The sequence below is a fragment of the Neopelma chrysocephalum genome, unplaced genomic scaffold (assembly GCF_003984885.1).
Source record: "Neopelma chrysocephalum unplaced genomic scaffold, ASM398488v2 Primary Assembly neopelma1_103b, whole genome shotgun sequence".
In the NCBI taxonomy this organism is placed as follows: domain Eukaryota; kingdom Metazoa; phylum Chordata; class Aves; order Passeriformes; family Pipridae; genus Neopelma; species Neopelma chrysocephalum.
The window spans coordinates 5,601,380-5,622,254 of NW_020897767.1; the positions used below are offsets into that span (position 1 = coordinate 5,601,380).

The window sequence follows — 20,875 nt, forward strand, 5'->3', positions numbered from 1 at the left end:
GCCCGGCAGCGCCATGCAGGGCAGCGGGGCGGCGGGGCCCGGCCGCGGGCTGTGAGGGGACCCCGCTCTGCCCCCGGGGGGAGCCGGGCAGCGCCGCCACCTCCCGCCTCCCTCATCCCGCCTCCCTCATCCCGCCCGCCATGGCCGCCCGCGGAGCCGGGCGGCGCGGAGCCGAGAGGAGCGGCAGTGCCGGGGTCTGGCCGCTGCCTGGCAGCGCCCCGTGAGCGGGGACAGCGCCCCAGGAGCGGGGACAGCGCCCCAGGAGTGGGGACAGCGGGCGGCGTGTCCCTGCGCCCGGTCCTGCCCCCCCCCGTCCTCCTCCCGGAGCGGGGATGAGCGAGACCCGCGCCAGGGGAGTCGCCGCCTAGACCGGCAGCCAGGATGGTGCCCCTGCAGCCCCTGCCCCTCGTCGTGGTCCAGGGCGTCCTCCAGCTCGTAAGTCTCCATCCCTGCGGCACCCGGGTCTCCCGGAGGGGCTTCGGGGGCACCGGCGCCCTTCCACCGGGTAGCGCGGTCCCCTCGGGCTGGCTCCGAGCAGCCCCCCCAAACCATCCTTCCTGCAGCCCGCGACCGATTCTTATTCTTTTTTTTCCTTTTCTTTTTCTCTTTTTTTTTTTTTCTTCTTTCTTTTAATTGAGCGAGCTTACTTCTCGCCGGGCTGTTTTGGGATATGGGACACTCGCATGCCCGAGCCCAGCGCGGCCGCGGGGGCCGGGATGCGCCGGGATGCGCCGGGTACCGCGGGCGGGGACGGGGGATATGTGTGTGTGTGTGCCGAGCATCACCCGACCTGTCCGCTCCCGAAAAGTTTTCTGCTCGCCTCAAGCGCCTCTTTTCGTGTGCAAGACATAGCGGGTTGTGCAGGTAGAGCCACCTGCGCTGGGGAAGCTCCCCCGTTAGTCTCGGCTTGCTGCAGCGCAAGCCAGGTGTTTCTTTAATTTTTATCAGAAACTGTGCGACCTGCCGGTGTTACGCTAAATATTCCTCTGCATGCGGTGGGGGAATGCGGGGACTGACGTGGTGGCAAGGTGAGATGCAGACTGTGAAACTCAGGGCTCTGAAGGGAGGGAGGCAAAACGAGGTGCGCGGCTGGAGGCGGGCGAGGAGCTCAACTTCTCCCACGCCAGCAGTGGAGCACTGATGGTGGGAAACAAATGTATTAATGCTCGTGTTCAGGCGGCAGGAGAGGTTAAAAAGAGGAAAAACTGTATTTGTAGAAGAGTTTGGCCATCTTCACTTTAATTTCAAAATCCCATTTTAACTTGGGGTGAGTTTTGGTTTTACTGCCAAATACCTCCGCTGCAAAGTTATGCCTCTCTTCCCCAACTGCCTTGGACCCGAAAGTTTGTCACCGTAGTCAATAGGGAGTGTGTAATAAACCTTGAAGGGATTAAACACCCGCCTTAAGAACTAGAGTCTAGTATTACAGCGTGAGATGATTGATTAGTTTTTGAGGAAGCTTATGTCAAATTCTAATCCGGTTCTGGATTGTGCTTGTCGTGTAATGTTTTTTGCTCCAGCACTTTATCATAGCAATGAAGTAGCGAGCTGCAGCCCTGCGATAAGGCGCACATTTCTTTCACACTCCCATCCTTTTGGACAATAAAAGGCTATTTACATTCTTCACATTCCTGCAGCCCAGTTTCCAGCTAAACAACACACAGGGGTGAGAGATGGGAAAGCAGAGCAGCAAATGGATTACAAAGTTGCTGAGCAGAAGGGAACTGAATAAAAACGCTCCTTCCTCATGCCTGCAACCCCTCTTACCCCCTCTCACACCTTCCTCTTTATTTTTTTTTTTTTAAGAGATATCAAAAGGGGTCGATTGAAACCTGAATCATCAGGGATCGGGTCTGTTACACAATGTTTTATGGATGATGTTGGGAAGTTTCTTGCTGGGGTTTTACATGCTGTAAGTGAAGGGTGGCTAAAAGAAGCAAAGTTGCTGCCTTTGAATCAAACAAAAATCATAAACAGTCACTGAAGGTTCCCAGGTGGATGTGGCACTCAGCTCACCCAGGAGGATTCATTTTTTCTGCATTCTTTATATACAAACCAACAAGGTTTTGAACTCAATTAGTTATATAGCTTATATAAATTAGCTTAAATAATAAATTAAAGCAAAATGAGAATGTGTGAGATTTTTGATGCATTTTAGGCTTACCTTGTAATGCTAACCCATTGCTAAAAAGTTGTGCAAATACCTTTTGTCATGTTCTTACCAGAACATCTGGTTAACATCTGGTTAAAGTTTTTGCTTATTATAAATTAAAAAATATTTCATGTTAGTGGTAATGCATTGAATACAAGTCTCTGCTATTCTTTGTTCTCTGGCAGTATTTGTAGGGACTGGTGGCTTCCTGGAGTCTGATTAGGAGCTTTAGCAGGCAGGCATTGGTGTTACTGGTTCTTGACTTTTTCTTTCTATTTTTAACCAAAGATCAACATGGTTAATATTATTCAAGAGTAAAGGCTCAGCATTTCAGCCAAGAAATAAAAAAATCATTGGTTTCAGTGTTGCAGTGCAGCAGCATTCTAGTAAGGCATAAATGCTATCAGCAAACCCTTCCTGATGGGGCAATCTTAATTTTTTATAAAACATGTAAGAGGTGTCAGAATGTGAAATATTTTGGCACTGTATTTCAGTGAAGGATAGAAGTATTTTTTATTTAATAAATTGAATTTCAAATGGTGCCTTGCCTTTCAAATACCAAAGTGTGCTGTCTACTTACCTACTTCCTAAAGATGCATAAATTAGGATGAAATCCATGTGAAACTTCATAAATTTGAGGAGATTATGGCAGAGAGTCTCACTGAATTTCTGAAAGCAGTGTTAGATGATTTTTTATGTGCTGTTCTGTCAGAAGTTCATGTTTAGTACCTTTAATAGAGTGTAGACATATTTTTGTAACATGTTCCTGGATTATTATTTTGATTAATAGTTGGTGTACCAGCATGCATGCAGCATAAGGACATATATATTTCCTCAAATATTTTGCATATTTGGGCATATGGAACAGTAAGGAAGCCTGCTGTAGAGTCAAGTTAAGGTGCTAACTTGCTCCTGTATAAATGCGTTGATTTTAAAAGTCAGGTTTACCTTATGTTGACAGTATGGAGCAAAACAACAATTTGCAATGCACAGCCAGTACATGTCTGGGCTGCTATTGATAAGAAGATGAAGAATTGTTGTGTTGTGTTATCACTAATAGATACTCTTGCTTTACCATTAATTTTCAGTAAGCTTTTCCAATTGTCACGTAATTGCTGAATGCCTGGTTAGTTACCTCTTCACAAATAATAGAGTTCTTCATGTTGAATATTGAAGAGAGTGAAGTATTAGGATAATATAGTTTATAGTATGCCTGATAGTGTTTTATTAAGTTAGCTTTAAATACCTTAAAGGAAAGGGGGCTTCTCCTACTTGCCTGGGAATATTACTTGTCATTTTAAAGAAATCTTGTTGAAAAAAATAATTGCTGTCAGTATCCATTATTTCCTTTCCATGTTATTAGTTTGCACATTTAATGCGTCACGTTTCATAACATTGTTTAAAATAGCTTAGATGGGGTCTTAAAAATGCGTGATATTTCCCTCTTTCCTTTAGGAAAGAAAAGAAATAAAAGCGGTATGGAGGTTTTGAATCGAGAAGCAGAGTTAGTTACTACTTTGTCTTGGCGAGGTAGTTACAGACACGCACTCAGGCAGGACCTGTAGGGTCATCAGGTACCATAACTATTTGTACGTTCTTGCATCTTTGAGGTCTGAAATTAAGGAAAGATCACAGCAGCATTTTCCAGTGCCTACAGTTAAAGTTGCACCAGCATTTCTGTCAAGAAACTGCCTTCTAACATTATCATTGGGCAGAGTTGTTGGTGTGTTAGAAATCCAGGAATCAATCATTTTACAAACCCTTAAAAGCAGTTGCTTTTTTTTCCCCAGTAGTGTTTGTATAGATAAGATATAAGTAGGAAAAAATGACAAAGGGTGTTATTTTAAGACTTTTCTCCACCAACTTTGAGATTACAGTGTTTGATATGAGGGAAACTCAATGATAGATTGTTTGTCTTGGAATTTCAAGGGTTGAAATTGTCTAACAAACTGGTTTTTGTTAAAGTCAATGAAACAAAATTTTTACAGGAGTTTTTTTAACAGAATTTAAGGTTCTTAATGACTTTAAACTGAAAAGAATATTTGCTACAGTAGAAGACATTGCTTCATAAGAAGAATTTACTTGAAAACTGAGATAACACTGCCTTTCCATTTAAAATATGTATACCCTGTAAGGTGTAGAAACACAGAGCTATGTTCCTCCTGGCTACTTTAATTTTGTCTTCTAGCCCTGCAAACGTATTCCAGGTAACGTGTCCCTTCAGTGAGAATCAGCAATAGGCACCATGCAAAACTCTCAACTCCATTTCAGAAAGGTAAATGCTTCCCTCTGGTCATCTTGAAGCACACGGCTGAAATTCCATCCCCTTTAATTTCAGAGGGAAATTTGTCATGAAATATATTGGGCCCAACCTTTCATTTGGTTTATTTTGTTATTTTTCTCGATGCTGTGGGCATTCTAAGCCTATGTTTCATTCTTGTGGATTAAAGTAATGTGAGTAACCCAAGGAATGCAGGCAGTTTCCAGGTGAAGACAGATCAACAAATGCTGGTTTCAGAAGTTTGAGAATTTATTACCCTGAATGAGAAGTTGTGTCTCTAAGGTGGAGGGGGCCAGGTTTAGTTTATATAGGAGGTTCACAACTCAACCTGTCCTCACATCATGTCTTTTGACCTATTTCTGTGGAATTGGTGACTGATATTTTTCAGTTTGACTGAAAATTGTAGGTTGACTGGGGCACAGAAAAGTTAAGGATCCTATTTAAAATCTGTACAGAAAGTCTGTTTGATGTCCAGTAGACCACAAGACACTCCAGGCTTCCCTAGCACAGGGCAAGTAAAATCCAAGTCTCAATCTTTCCATGTGTAACATGCAAGGAGTTTTTCTGCCATTGTAAAGCACTTTGAGAATGTCAGAGATGTGCTGTAAGTGTAACCGACAGGGAAGTGAAATGGAAAGATCAGTGGAGCCCAAATGCTAAATTGGGATGCACTGATCACTCCCACCTTCCTGGTTTTCCTCCTGCACCTTGGTTTCTGCAAGAAAGGAACTCAGACATGGGAGTCAAAAAGGAGCAGCAGAAACCCCTCACTAGAGGGACATTCAGGGCATCAGACAGACACAACTCTGCTCTAGTTGCACCAATTTCCTCCTGTACTGTTGAAAATTTTACCTTTAATCAGCACTTTATAAGCCAAACTGTATGAGAAGAAGCAAGAGCTGCTCAGCATGATGTGGGAAATGAGCAGTGGGGTGTATGCAATGCATGGTCTGTGGGTGAGGTGTTAACCCATATTTGGCTCATGTGTTTAAGGCATGGTAGTCCTTGGGCATTTCTGGTAAAGAGCTGAAATAAGGAAAGATCAGTGCTAGTCCAGAATGGTTTTAAGACAAAAGCTGCGATTCCATAGCTGTGGGTTGCATCTTGGTCAGAAACAGAGCGAGCCCTCCTGGTGCTGAGGGAAGCCTGTCGCTTTGGATCTTTCACATGTACTTGTCAATGTATCAAAATCAAAAGCAGCGAGGAAAAAGGAAGGTTTTTTTCCTTTTTGTGCCTGCTGCTTCACAGGACGGTACATTTGCTCTGTTAATCCATCTTCTAGTCCTGATTTTTGCCGACTTCTTTAACATATTACTTCACTATACCCATTATAAAGCACAAATAGCAGCCTTAAACTTTTTATCACATCAGATCTTGGAGAACTGAATGAAATCTAGCAGAACTGGAAAAGAGGAAAGTTCCCCTTCACGTGACTACTAAAAATTCATCCTGAACTTGATTTCCAAACATCCTATTTTGAGGCAACTCTGGCCATTCACTTTTAATCTTAAATATGTGTATGTTTATTTGTCCAACCCTGTTCTTCATTCCCATTCGGTTTCCATTTGCCCAATTTCCCACTGTATTTGTAGCTATAGTTTCTGTAGTTTGTTTAGGTAGTTAAAGAAAATCAGGGGTGGACCTGCTAGTTAGGTTCTGCTTCCAGCAGAGCATCACTACTGCAAAGTAAGTCCATGAGAGACACATTTCAGCCTCTTAGAGACCCTTTCCTCAATTTAGCACTGTTTACACTTGCAGGTTTTATCTGGTACTCTTATCTGTAAAAAAATCCATTTATCAGTTGGTTCCTTGTGGTTCAGAAACTCTTATTGTAGTGTTGTAGCCCTGAAAATTTGATAACATCCATGCAGTCACGCAACACAGTTGTGCCTACAGCTGAGTCACGCACCTGGGTTACACCCTGAGTAATCTGAGCTGATGGAGGACCCTCAACACAAAGATGCAGCCCAGGAGTCTGCATCTTGCAGGAGGAACACAGGCTGCAGTCCTAATGTTCCCCTGCTCCCAGTTTCCACATACAAGGCACTTGGGATGCTGGGAAATCTATGGGTTCTCTGCAGAAATACGGGAGTTGTCAGCACTCTGCCAGGTGAGCAAGAGATGGGATGGAAGGGGTGGGTGTGGATGAGTTTCTGGGTGAATCTCACACAAAATCTATCAAGTCTGCAGGTCAGGAGTTGGAAAACAATGTTAATTCCTTTCCTGTAGGGAATCTCCTTGTGGGCTGGTGTTCTGTGTCAGGTTTAAGCTCAGTTGCAGTTATCAAAAAGGTTCAAGGAAACAAATTAAGAGTGGGGAGGAAATAAAGAGCTATGAAGTTGGGTCTGCAGTTCAGACTAAGTAGTTCTGTCCTTGCAGCAGAGATTGCAGTGCTGGTGTGATGCTCTGCTCTTCCTGGAATGGCAGTACTTACTGTAAATACAGAATTTGAATGATTGAAGTAGAATTAAAGAGCTGTTAGAGCTGTAGTTCTTGAGATAGGTTTTCTCTTTGTTCCAAATGATTGGTAGTAACAGAAGCTATTATTAGCTGGGAAGTGAAAATGAAAGAATAGGGAGAAATAAAAAAGAAAACGAAGAATCTACTGTCTCTAAAATCAGTTTTTATGTGTATTGGGGCAATTATGGTTATTGTATCATTGCAGTGCAGATTTGAGGCTACTTTAAAAGCTCTAATTCTGCTTTTCCAGATCCAGCATATTTCTTTTATGTTTACAGTCAGCTGAGAATTTCTTTACTTGTTTTTGGTGATGACCAGGTATTTCTAATATCACAAATCACCAGTATAAACACGACCTTAATTTCATCTGACTCTACCCATTATCTAGGAAAATAAACCACTTGTGCATAGAAGTGCTTCTATATTTATTCTGTTATTAAGTAGATTTAAGGGCTTTTTATGGTTTTGATGGAGAAGGAGCTGGCTGTGCTTGAGGGTGACCTGGAGGAAAAAAGCCCTGGGATTTTACTGAGGGAGAAAGAGGTGAATATGAGAAAGAGGAAGATGATGGAAATAAAACAATGCCTTCAGCAGTTGAATTGAGCCTGGGCAGTTACTGCAGGAGGAGAGGGACAGACAGACTGACTGACAGTAACCAGGAATATTCCCACAATTACACCGAGTTCTACCTGTGTACGAACCTCAGAAGGGTGAAATATGGGACCTCTAGTGCTGCCTGGCTCTTTTCTCCTTACAAGCACTTGCTGGTTGCTTCTGTTGTTCACTACATATCTTTGGACAGTTGGAATTGCAATTTCTTGTGGGGCTTCAAGGGTCTCATGGCCAGTGCTTTTTTTTCTTGAGCCTTTAGTTGTAACTGTTCTAGTGAGTGTGTTCTCCCACCACTGGGAGCCTAAAACAGGTGAAGTATTCCCAGGCTGAATCTTCTCCTTACCCTAAGTGATTCTTAGAAGAAGAAACCTTCAATAATTTTAGTACAGGAATAGGTATATAACAGTAATTTTATAATGTGCTGTAGTCAGAATTCATAGTACTTTTTAGTCAAGATGTCTTACACGTGTGCCATTATTGTTTTGGGAAATCAAAAAAACAAAATAGAGCCTCAAGGCACATGTCTCAGCTTCACCTCCAGTGGACTAGAAGAATATTCTGCGTAGCTGACCCTTTCCTTAAATGGCCCATCTCGATAGAAAGGCAAAGAGCTGCTGAATCTGATCTTAACTGGCTGACAACAGGGGCATTTTCAGAGTGGCATAATGTGGATCAAGGCAAGAGTGAAGCCCAGCCCTTCAGTCTCTTGAGCAAAGTGTGCCAGGGAGAAGGCTAAAGCCTGTGTTGTTTTCCACTCATTAAACTAACAAAATGCTAATCAGCTCTGTGGAAAGATTCGCAGTAGATAATGTTACTTCTGTGGCTGTGGCACCACTGAGTTATCAGGTGTGTTAGCCTCGGCCACTTTAAATTAGGTGATTGAAACATCTCGTTTTCTTTTGAAGCCCATTCAATTTTGTCTACTTTTTTGACTACTTTCAATTCTGTCACTGCTAAAGGCAAGGAAAAGACTGATGTTAAACTCCTTACTGGGTTGGGACAAATCCTATGATGCAGCTGCTGTTGTATTCCAGACTCTGCTTCATCCTGCTGCTGAACTTCTGTGTAGTTTACGTTAAATTAGTCTTCCCGTATTGGAAACATCCATTTTTTTAGTTAATTTTGAGTCAAATTGCACTGTGTTCTGTGCTGAATGACAAATCCATCAGTCTTCTTTGCATTCCCCTGGCTTGGGTCTGCTCCCTGCTGTAAGGAAGTTTCTGGCCCTCCAGGGAGCTTTTCCAAGCTGTGCTCTGTCGTGAGCTGCCTGCTTGCTAACTCTCTTTCTCTCTCCCTCCACGCTCCATCTTCCTAAAGTGTTTTTTTTTCCAAGCAGAGAATGCTAAGTTCCTCTGGGAGAAGCAGCAGCTTCCTTGCTTTCCTCTTCCTTCTGGAGATGCTTGCCTGATCCAAAGTACAGTAGCCAGCAGCAGGTAGAAAGACTATATTCCTTTCTACTGCTCAGCTTCAATTTTTTTTCATTTAAAGATTTTTAAAAATTATTATTTTTTTATAATCGTATTTAATTTTTGTACAGGAAACTAGTAGTTAGAACCACCTTTCCAGAATCTATTAGTGGTCAGCAGTTCAGCCTTCACTGACAGCTTCTGTCCAAACTCTCTGGTAGCAGATCAATCCAAAGGTTTATTGGCTTTGAGTTGTAGATTGTATAATGTAGTTCCAGAATGTTTCCATTTAAAATGGTCCATTTTTAAACTCATTTGTCATGATTAAAATCTGAGTGGATATCCACTATTATAACACATCACCAGAATGTGATACTTTTTTTTTTAGAGGAGCAAGTTTTACAGAACTTCAGATCCTATATACTCTGCCCTCAAAAGCATTTGTCTCTAAAAAGCATATTTTTCCCCTTTGACACCCTTTCCCTGTGAAGGCCTTGCTGTGACAGTGCGCTGTGGTGTGTAACATTTAGACTCAAACCAAGAGATACAACAAACTGCATTTCTTCCACATTAACATCCTGGGAGCACAGAAGGTATTTGGTTTCTTTACACTCTCTCTTCTTCCCTCTAGAACCCGAAATCCTGGATATTTTTTTTTCTATAGCAGTTCTGGTGAAATCACAGCTGATGCTTGTCCTTACGGTTCTCAAAAAGTGGGAAAGTCATTCTCATCCATCTCACTCTTTGAGCCTTTTCTTAATTTTCTTCTCGCTGGAATTCAGTATCCAGTTCCTGGCACCAAACTGAAGTTAGCTAAAATAATACCAGTGTGTTGAGTGTCTGACAGGAGAATAAATGCATTGTTGAGTTAGGACCTTTTTGATTTAAATTAAATTAAATGCCTCTAGATGTAAGAATGAGAAAACATGACGTACCTCATACTCAGATCCATTTTATGGCGTTCACCCTATAATCCTTTTATTCAAACACGCATGACCTATGTGTTATCAGCAATGGACAGCTTAAGACTGCTGTGACTAGGGAATTTAAACTCCATATTTTATTTAACAAAACCTTTTTGTGGATATTGGATGGGATCTGTTACTCTGCTTGCTTAGACTGAAGGTTCAGTGTTGCTGCTTTTGATACTTGATGTTGAACAATGGGGGAAAGAATGAATTTAAAATAGCTAACTTTGTATTTATGATGACTAAGAATACCAATCTGCAGAAATTTGCCTTATGGAGAGTTTGCAATATTCTTCCAATCAACAGCAGAGTTATATTTTTGGTGGAACAAAAAGATTAATATGGTGGAAAATACAAATATAATGGCTATTGTATCTTTCTTGTACTTTGATGGATTGAATTGTCTTGTCCAGTTCAGATTTATTTTTATTTTTTTCACTGAAGCTGGTAATTGTGAAGGAGATTCAATTTTTTTTCTGTTTAGATATTGAAACTGTAGTCCTGATAACACAACCCACAAGTCACTTAACTGACTTGTCCCATACCAGTGACTTTGACATCCTTCTGTGCTTTCAGGGAGTGTTGAGATAAACTGATTCTGTGACTAGGGGTTAATAAAGCCTGCTCTTTTATGAACATGTGCCCCATGCCCCAATTTCTGTCTTACCTACTACAATTATGCAACAGAAATCTAGTTATCCTTGGGATCACCAGCTCTGATCCAACTGAAGTGCACAGAATGGCTGAACAGTTATTTCGGTGGGACTTCTTCAGTTTGAGAATAACATCTTAACTAAATGTGGTTAGGAATTTTTCTACACTCCTGGAAAATTCAAAATCACTGAAAGATAGTAGAGAAGTTATCAATGTCACAGCTTTGAATCAAACACCTGCAGAATGGTGCTTGAGAACGAAATTTAGCAAGTTCCCCACACAGAAAGGAGATGCCTGTAAGGTCCAGAACCCTCTCGTGGGTCACAAGGATGCCCACTTTCACCTAGATTAGGAGGCTTTTTAGGAGCAGCTGGGCAGCCTAAGGTAGAACAGGTATTAATGACTAACGAATAAATGGGTGATAATATCTCCATTCTCTCTGAGCAAATAAGTCAGTGCTTATCCCCTAATTAGGATAGCAGAAGGGAAAGTGAGCCTGCATCTCTCAAGGCAGTATCAAATTTATCGAGGGAGACAGGATTCTGCAGGAGGGTGCTCAGTCCCTGCCCTCAACAGGACTAAAAGCTGCTTGGATCTACCTTTTGGGGGAAGAGAGAGAATAGGTACGAATTTTGTTCATTTATTTTGGTGGGAAGTCAGATATGAACAAATTCAGTGAGAGCAGGAAGCTGACTCTTCTCACATCTATCTTGCTTCTGCACAGAGACACTAGAAAATGAACTGTGATGGAGGCATCACTGCAAGCATTCTTACCTCATTCTGTGACCTTAGTCAAAGGTGCATGAAAACCACATCCTGGATTGGATCCTTCAACAGAAATTAATGAAGAAATGCCTGGATTTGTATCCTGAGAGAGCCCGTACACGGATTAGAAGATCAGGTCCTCACTGAGGCATGCTCCAAAACAAACTAAATGGAATTTGCAACATTAAAACTCAAGGACTACTTGGGTCATGTGTCTTCCTGTGTCATTTCAGAGGTTATAGATTTAAGCATCTGTTACAAACCTGGGAGAAAACTGCACTAGCTGTCTGTCAAGCTCTCCCTGCTTTTGTTGTTATCTTTATCAGATGGATACCAGGAAAAGCTATCCAGTATCCTGTGATGTTGGCTTGCTCATGCTGAACACTTCCTAGTATTCTTCCTTAATGTTTTTTTAGAAGGTCCCATGATAATCCCTAGGAAGTCTCACAGCTGATGGTATCATATTGTTTAGTAAGTTTTTTCTAATACTATGCACAAAGTTTCCCTAATTCGTTCCCTTTATGCTTAGCTATCTCCTTTTCTATCACTCTTGAGACACTTTGTTCATGTTGCATTATTTGCCTGTTCCTGGGGACCTTTTTCTCAAAGAACTGCAACATTAGCACTATGAGTCATGGAGAGTTTTGCCTCTTTATTCATCTTTTCTACTGATTCTGAGTGTTTAGAGTAATATACATCTCTTATTTTCTTCCCTCTTTCCTGTTGGTTTTCACAAAATATCTTAAAGGAAAGATATCCCATGTGCTGAACAAATTTGCTTAGATGATGTCTTTTAACCCGTTAGGGATTATATAGGAGTCTTGGAGAATTTGGCAATTTTTCAGATTAAGACAATGGGCTAGATTCAGGAGGAAGACATTATATTCTGCATAATTCTCTTGGAATATTTTTTCTACTTCAAACTGTGATGCTTCCACTACCAATTTTTTTTTTTTTTTAATGGGCATGTGATCTAGACAGGTTGGATTTTTTCGGGACATCTGCAGCCAGCCCATGAGGATGGGACACTGTGTGTGTTCTGAAGATGTGAACTACGTGACTGTATTAGCACTATGCATGAATTAACAAGCACAGCACCAAAAAGTAGGATTAGTGTAGGATTCATACAGTTATAAGGTTTTGATCAGCTCAGAGCTTAGAGAGAACACTCTTGTATCTAGCCAGAAACATTGCCAATCTCCCTGATGTGATATTTCCATTGCAAGATCTTCAGGGGTGTCTTCTGCTTCGTGTACAGAGCACACATCAGTGCTCTGAGTAAAAAGTAGAGTGTCTGAAAAGAAAAATAACAGCAGGAATTACACATAAACAGATTGTGTACCTAAATGTTTTTCTCACTCTAATTTCTGATTAAAGAAATGTCCCACAGATTCCCAAGGGACACTTTTCTTTGCAAGCAGTGACAACCTTTATAGTTGCCAGTGTACGAGAAAAGCTTCTGTTGAAGGATGTTATTAAAAGAATCACAAGTTCTGTTGATATAAACCTAATACTGCTTCAAATTTCCTATTCCTGAAAGAAATACATTTAGAGTAGTCTGTAAAATAGTCTTTTTGCCTGGAACCACCACCTTTTCTCATACAAGCCATCATCTTTAATAGATAAACTTTCCATTAAGAGCTAGACAAGATGCTAGTTTTTCTTTCAGCAGTTAGAAATAAGAACAATAAATGTGTGGGAGAAATGCATCAATTTGGTTAGGAACATCAAAGTGTGTTCTTATCTGAAATATAGACAAATCAGTTCAGAGAAGGCTCCAAGTATAGAATTATTGACCCTGGAGGATAAGATACAGAATAACCTTCCTAGGCTGTGCTTTGTCAATTTTAAGTAGTGTTTGCAAGGTGAGTAGTTTAAAAGTCTCATCCCCCTCAGCAAAATATTAATAGTAGATGCATCAGACTTTTTCCTAAAAGTTTTTTCCCTTAATAAATTACACTGCTGTAGAACTATATTAATGTTCTATGCATCTATTAATCTTCTGTAAGACAATATGAATAAATCGAACTGATTGATGTAACTCATAAAAGTACATAATTGTGTCTCTCTCTGATCTGGTTGTTAATTTTCTGATGTGGTCTCAATTCTGGCACTAACTGCTTGAGCCCTCTCTGTAGTGTGTCACAATCCTGGCAGCAATGGGGTCTGCAGTCCTACATCCCTGTGTAGGGTGAAAGATTAACTCAGTAGATCACAATGAATATTTTTTTAATCATTGTAAATATAAATACAATTCTCACAAGTTAACTTATGAGATAAATTCTTCTTCCACATGGTGCTAATTGTGATATATTTAAACCTATCAGGCAAAAAAATTATTCTGTTTTATTCAAAATGCTTTTGAGCCATCTATTCAAGAAGTGAACTGTCTTCCAGACAACCCAGATAGGAAGCAGTCCTCGTTACATTATCAAGAAAGAAAACCTCATCCTATGACACATTCTCTGTGTGTGTGTGTTTGTATAAATATATATATATACGTCAGTCAGTGTCCTGGGGAAGTTAGCAGGTGAAAGCTGTCCTTTAAATCAAGCCCACAACACAAATATGACTTTTTTTCAAAGAAATATGTAGATTAAAAACAAGGAAAAATATTGCTAAACACCTTTGATCCAATATCAACAACTGTCAATGGTATATTTTGAAAATAACTTTATAATGAAATCTGAAGCAAACAAGATTGTTTAAATCATCTTCTTTGGGTAGATTAGTTGTCGGGAGGGGGCTGGTGGTGTTTATACTGTGATTTCCGGCAAACCACGTCAAAACTTTTCAGTGATGATAGTGATTATGAACATTTAAGCCTCCAAAATCCCTCTGTGAATTCAGTCTATCGTCTTACAGAAGAACAGGACCCATTTGTTACCAATGTCTGGTTAGAGTATGACACATTAACTGTGGCCTTCTGAGCCTCAGCCCAGCAGCTTTTCACCCACGCAGTAGTCCACTCCTCAGGGCAGCAATGTCCCAACCTGGAGACAGAAATGCTTGGGAGACTGTGTCAAAAACCTTGACAAAGTAGATGACACTCCTCTGCTCTCTCCTCATCCACAGATCTAGTAATTTGATAAATATTTGGCGACCAGTTTAGCCAAGCATGGTAAATTTAGTAAATCCATGGTAAATCTATGTTGTTTATTCCCAGTCATCATCTTCCCCTTCATGTGTTCACATATGACTTTAGAAAGGATTTGCTTTGTGATTTCCCTGAGGGCTGAAGTGAGTCTGAGCAGCTGATAATCTCCCAGATTGTTTTTAGCCTTTTTGAAAGCAGTTGCTACCTCTGGGGTCTTTCCTGGTCATCAGGATCCTCCCCCAGTCTTCAAAGCCTTTCAAACTAGATAGTGAAGAGCCTCACAATAACATCGACCAGCTCTTTCAACACACTTGAATGACACCCATCCATCCCTCTGGGCAATGTATGGGTTCAGACTGCTCAGGAGATCCTTGCCTCAATTGTCTCCGTGACTGATAGTAGGGATTTACATAGGGAAAAGAATCAAACTTCAGAGGACTTGAATTAGTGTTACTTAGTTGGTGCAAGAGTCAAATGGATCCCTTGGGAGTTCAGTACAGTATCATTGAGACAGTTGGTTTTGTTTAGTGATGGATGATCATTAAGCCATAATTTAAATAATCATCTGCAAAGGAGTGGTTTTCAATCACAATTTTGTCTCTAAATTAGCTAGAAGGACATGATGGTTCAATTCAGGACTCTTTAGGAGACCTAAGCTTTACTTACAGGGGTAGATCTTAAGTTTGGTCTTCCAATATCAATGCAAATGGCCTTGTAGAGGCAGAAGTAAATGTTCCTTGTGGGTGAGGATGCTCCAGGTGAAGCAGCAATGTGCACTCGCTTCATGACTCTGGAGCAGTCTTGTAAGAACTGCTTCATTTTCCCCCTTCTCTATGGCTTGAACAGGGGATACTTTTGCCTGAAATCTATACTAGCAGCATATAAGATTCAACAAAACTTTCAAGATTATCGTTAGTGTGGGTTAGCCTCACTTTCTGGAGCCAAAAACTCAAGACCATCTTGCTTAAAATACTGACTATTATATTCTTTGCTGTGTTACATTTTAGCAATGCCCATAGAAATAATATATGCTTAAGGCAGACACAAGAAGATTTGTAATTCTTTGTAAGCCTCATCCTTCTGAATTCAGTGTTTCGTGGAGACTAAGCACAGAGTCCTGTCAGCCTGTGCTTCAACTCAGACTAACAATTTTGCTCCTGCAAAAACGATTCACATTTTTAACCATCCATTAGGTTGTGTTCTACATATTGAGGACTTGTAGATAAATAATTAAATTGAGAAATTCTGGATAGGCAAATGAACCTCGAAGCAATTAAAACACCGTAGAATTTATCAAGTGTAGTGATATTTTTCAGCTATGGAAAGAAATGATCATTAACCATTGTCAAGCACTTGCAGTTTTCTACCATAGAGGAACTTGGTTCTCCCTCAGTTTGTGAGCTGATGTAGTGACAGGCTGCAGAGAGATGACAGATTTCGCTAAGGATTCGGAGTCTGAACACCTGTGCAGTGTCATGCTTTTAAAAATAGAATGTGACAGGAAAACACATCAACCCTCTAATGTCCAAATGGAAACCACAGGGGTTTTTCCTTCAACTTTTATCCAGAGAAATCACTTTCAATCATCACTGGCCAAGTGAAAACACAAAGCAAAAGCTGTTTTGTTGCGGTCCAAAATTAAGAGCAACAAATCGGGATGGTAGGCACAGGTGCACAGAAAACATTCAGTAATCCCTATTTCTTTCTTCTCAGTGCTGTTCTGACATCCCACATCTCCAAGGGGTGCAGATTACTAATGGTCAGTAGCATTTTCTTCAGGAAACCCTTGGAGGATGGTTAGAAGAGGACTGTCACCCAAAGCTGCTTTGCATACCTTGGCTTTTGTGTGACTCATTCAACCCTCCAATGAAGCTATCAAAAAACAACCAACACATTTTTTGTTTTCTATAATCTTCTCTCTGGAAGAAAAAAGAAAAAAGAGCATTAACCAAGGGCAGAAAGATAAAGCCAGACTTGCTTGATTACTGTGTTAGAAGTGTGCAGTATTCTCTTCTCTGGAGGAGCTGACATCACTGGCAGCATTTGAAGGGAACATCTCCACTGCCCATCTCCTTTAATAGTATCCTTGAAACGTTAATCAGATCTAAAGCATGTAATCTTTTCTTTTTTTTTTTTTACAGAAGGCACTAGGTTTCCCAGTCTGCCAGAGACTCTGATCCCACTGCCAGCCTGCTCTGCTCTCCTCCAGGGCTGAGCACAATTACTGGGCAGCACCATGGGCTGGCCAGGAACCCACTTCGTCCCATTTTTCCCATTACACAGTGCTAACCTCTCAGTATGTTCTCTTTCTTCAGCAAAAGCTTTGTTTTCAAAGATCATATGTTTTTTCTACATATCTGGTACAATTATTTTGAGATGTGGTTTCGGCCTCTTTTGTGTTGCAATCCTATTAACTGTCCTAAAAAGGACATTTATTCAGTATTTTTGGACAAGATTTGTATGTGATTGTGTGATGGAGAATTAAGGAATGTCCATATTTAGCTCTTGTGTGCTCTCATTTATGTATGAGAGAGACAGAAATCTACTTTAAACTCAGATAAGAATTAGCATTTGGGATGACAAAATCTATCACACATGAATGAGTTGCTTCTTAAAATCAACCAAATAAATTAGACTCCCTGTTTAGGAGCATCTGGCACCCTTAGAACCTAGTTCATATAATGACATCTCTCTTTGTTAAGAAGAATTATGTAACAATATGGTTGATTTATTTCAAGATGATTGGCTTAGCAACTTAATTGGACTATGCAGTATAGCAGAGCAAAAAAAAATAAAAAAATTAATTAGCTCGTTCATTTGTGGATGACTGGAAGCACTGAGCATCATGCTCAGCTTCTTTAGAGGTGTGCAGACATTTGATCCTGCAAGGAACCAAACCTTTTCAGCTTCCCCAGAACCCAAGCTGATGTTCAGGCATTGGGCCCCAGAGAAAGCCCACAGAAACCAGCAAGAAGTTTCCTCTGAATCCAAAGAGCACTTGGTGACTCCTGGAAGGTAAAGGAACCTTCCTGGAGAAACGGCAAGACAAAAATGTGCCTTGAAGAATAAGGCTCATTTTCTTCCTCCGTGGCCTCCCTTTTCCCTTCAGCTTAAACTCTCACCTTCCAAGCTCCCAAATGCTGTTAACATACCAGAAAATTACCATGCTGATCCAAGTTTTATATTCATCCTGGTGCAAAGTTTTATTTCCTCTATTTCCTGGATGACTACTTATATATGAAAAACGTGCATTTGCAACACCATTTGACTGCTTTATGGGGTCACCACCTCTCAGCTGAGACAGAACATTATTATAATTATTATTATTATTATTGAACATCTTAGTAACACAAAAGTAGCAGTGTTATTTATTGTAATGTGTTCAAATTACTTAATACCCAAATAGTATTTTCAGAATGGCACTTGACAGTTGTTCAAATTTTCAAGATCTCTCCATTTTATTTCAGTTCCAAATGCAGCTTGTGCCAGCCAAGAGACTGCTCACTTGTGGGCAAATTCCACTTAAGTGGAGTTAATCACATCAGCTTGTTTCTACACTCTAGTTTTACACCAATTTAAATAAAATTAGAGGTGTGAGTGCTGATTTCTCTTGTGTTGTTAAACTAAAATACTCTGAGTCCCCAATGATTTCTTTTTCCATTTGTGTAACTGAGCACCAAACTCCCCACTTCTGTCCCACCCCCCAAAGCACACAGAAAACAAGACAAAACCCTAAATTAAAATCAGAGTAAGGATTTGACTTACAACATAAAAGAAGAAATAGGGCTGAAATTCCACACTTATCACACCCTGTAGTACCTAGATACTGCTGCACATCTGGTGTGTGAGATAATGTGCTGTTTAGAGACCACAGTATGAACACAGAAAATTGGAAATGAGTTTCAAGTCTTAACACTACATTTCCTCACTTCTGGGAGCAAGCAAGGCCCTGTTTTTCACTCTTTTTGTAGGTCGTGTGATTTGACTACCCGGGGTTTTTTTTTGCTCTGAAAATAATGTAGGCACCAAGGAAATCAGAAAAGGAATAGTTCTGTAAGAAGTATTTTGTGCAGCACAGCTGAGAAGGCTTTTTATAAATTCCCAGACCATATAGCAAGGTTTAATTGTAATATTAGCAGCAGCAAAAAAAAAAAATAAGAGATGCTCACATGAAGTCATGGGTGGAGCAACAAAAACCACATGTACCTTGTTCATTCACTTATCACATAATATAAATAATCAAAGCCAAAGGCAGTGTTTAGCCATTCTCTGCAACAGAGCATATTCTCTCAGGACTACCTGGTGTTACAATTGTCACAATCACATGTATCAGTTATTTGCATGTTTCTAAACTGTAGCTGTCAGACAGGAGAAGTTAAATCTGCAGCCAATGTGCTTTCCACTTATTTCTTACTGAAACCTATGGATGTTTGCATGGGTCTGACTTCTGGCAGGGAATATTTTCCTTGTACAGTTATGTAAAAGACAAGATTTTTATTACTAAAAATGACCCAAGCATAGTGCATTTAGCTTTGGACTTAACATAGAGGAAATCAAGTACGTCTCTTAACGTAGAACATCAGACTTGATCTGACCTTTTAATACTCACATGTTTCCAAACTGAATGTTTTCCCTCAGTTTTGTGTGTGTGGGCCTGAATGCCAGTTCACCTGGGGAAGGAGAGGGTTTCCATGGCAAGCCAGGGCACGGAGGAGGAGACTGGCCGTCTTTAATGCAGAGCCTGGTATTAGTGATGTGGTCCCAATGTACAGCACTAGGTGGGATGGCATAGGGGAGGAATACAATGAGTAGGGAAGCTGTTGGCATGTGATGGACACCCTGTTCCCAAATCTAGACCAGAGCAGGAGCAGTTCTCATACCTTAAGACCCAAACAGGGGTGGGAGCATCACGGCCTGGCTACAAGGCCAGGAAATCAGCACCCCAATCCAGACAGAAGTGCAAACAAGAAGCGTAGTGACCTCCTCCTCCCTCCAATCTGTGCTGCATTTTTCCTGTGTACCAACCATGAAGATAAATGGAGAAGAGCAGCTGAGGGAAGCATGCTGTTGGCACTCCAGATAAAACATCTCCTCCCGAGTATTGAGCAGCAATGAACTGAACATCAAAATTGTTTAGACATTTCGATCCATATTCAGCTATAAGAGTTTCTGCTGAAGTTGAGCTGAGCACTAAGTGAAGTCGAGCATGAGCCATGTACATCTTATCTACACTTAATGAGGTGTTGCCCTTTGCTGGCTGGAAGGACATCTGCCAAGATTTTCTCTTCTGGAGCTTGTTATGGAAATATTAGCTCTCTGTTCAGTGAAGTAACATATCCAAGCTTCTTGTTCTCTGAACATAGGTGATAATGATCCTTGTTTCTACTGTGAGTCCATGCCCTCCTCCATGCATGACTCGTGGACAGAAGAAGCTGCTATGCCTCCAACAGGAGCTGGAAGGTTCCTAGCTTCAAACTCAGCCAAGAAGAACAGGGAAACCAGACTTATACACACATTTCTGAGCCAAAATCTGTAACAGACTACTGTGCTTATACTCTAGTGAATTTGATGGTCATGTCTGGTCCAGATTTAGTTTGTAGCAGTGAACGATCCAGATACACAGGGAATTGGCACAGGGCTGAGCTCCCTTCATCCTTATCCCTGCAGCATTGCAGGCAGGTAGGACAGACAAACAAACCCTTCCTGAAATGGTTTATCACAAGCAACTGGCTCTTCCATAAGTATCAGAAGTTGTAATGCTATTTGATGTAACAAGTTTACTGGCCTGAGCATAGAGACTCAGAGATTTTTAAAATCACATTTTTATTACTGATTCAGTCACGCACATACATATTTATAGGCTTTGTAATTGATCACATAGGGCAACACATTAAATTTTAATACAGGGGATTACTTCCTGTCCCTGTAGAACCACCTTTTGTATCCACAGGAGGCAGTTTAAAACATTTACAGCAGAGTTGCTTTTATGTCTGTCACAAGCCTATTACCAGCTTTGGTCTAGGCAGCAGTTACATTTAGATTTGTTTCCTTCTTTGATCTCCACAATCCGTGTGAAGACACACATTAGAGACGAGAAGGATTGTGTGGCTTTTTGAGCCTGGCATCACTTACACATCACAAGTTCTTGTAGCTTCTCCTTATCAGCTCTCATCTCATATCTCCTGCTCTAAAAGCCTGCTCTTCCTAACCCCAGTGTGTTTGGGTTTTGAGATTACTCAGGGCACCTGTTAACACTCATTCCCAAACCCATTCATGGCTAGTGGTTAGGTTTCTTATACAGACTCAGAATTTGGCAACTTGATGAAAAAGACGTCATTTTGTGTTACATCTGTTCAGTCAGTGCATGAATGAAGCAGTGAATACAGGTCTTATTAGCAATCATGAGTCCTTCTGAACTGGTTTATTCTGCTTTTTAAAACATAGTGAGAACTGACTACTGCAGAGTGGATATTTTCAGAG

General features: G+C 40.9%; 1 protein-coding gene across 2 annotated transcripts in view; it reads left to right on the forward strand.

Annotated features, from left to right (window-relative positions):
- The first annotated feature begins 202 nt into the window (after positions 1 to 202).
- The window catches only part of NXPH2 (neurexophilin 2), a 38,160-nt gene continuing 17,487 nt past the window's right edge, over positions 203 to 20,875 (forward strand). The window contains exon 1 of one of the 2 annotated variants that reach the window (XM_027695795.1): positions 203 to 435. In XM_027695795.1, coding sequence (XP_027551596.1) covers positions 382 to 435 — 54 coding nt within the window. In that variant the 5' untranslated portion in view covers positions 203 to 381. Of the gene's footprint in view, positions 436 to 948; positions 1,029 to 20,875 lie in introns of those variants that run through there. The other variant, XM_027695796.1, reaches the window with a different exon arrangement.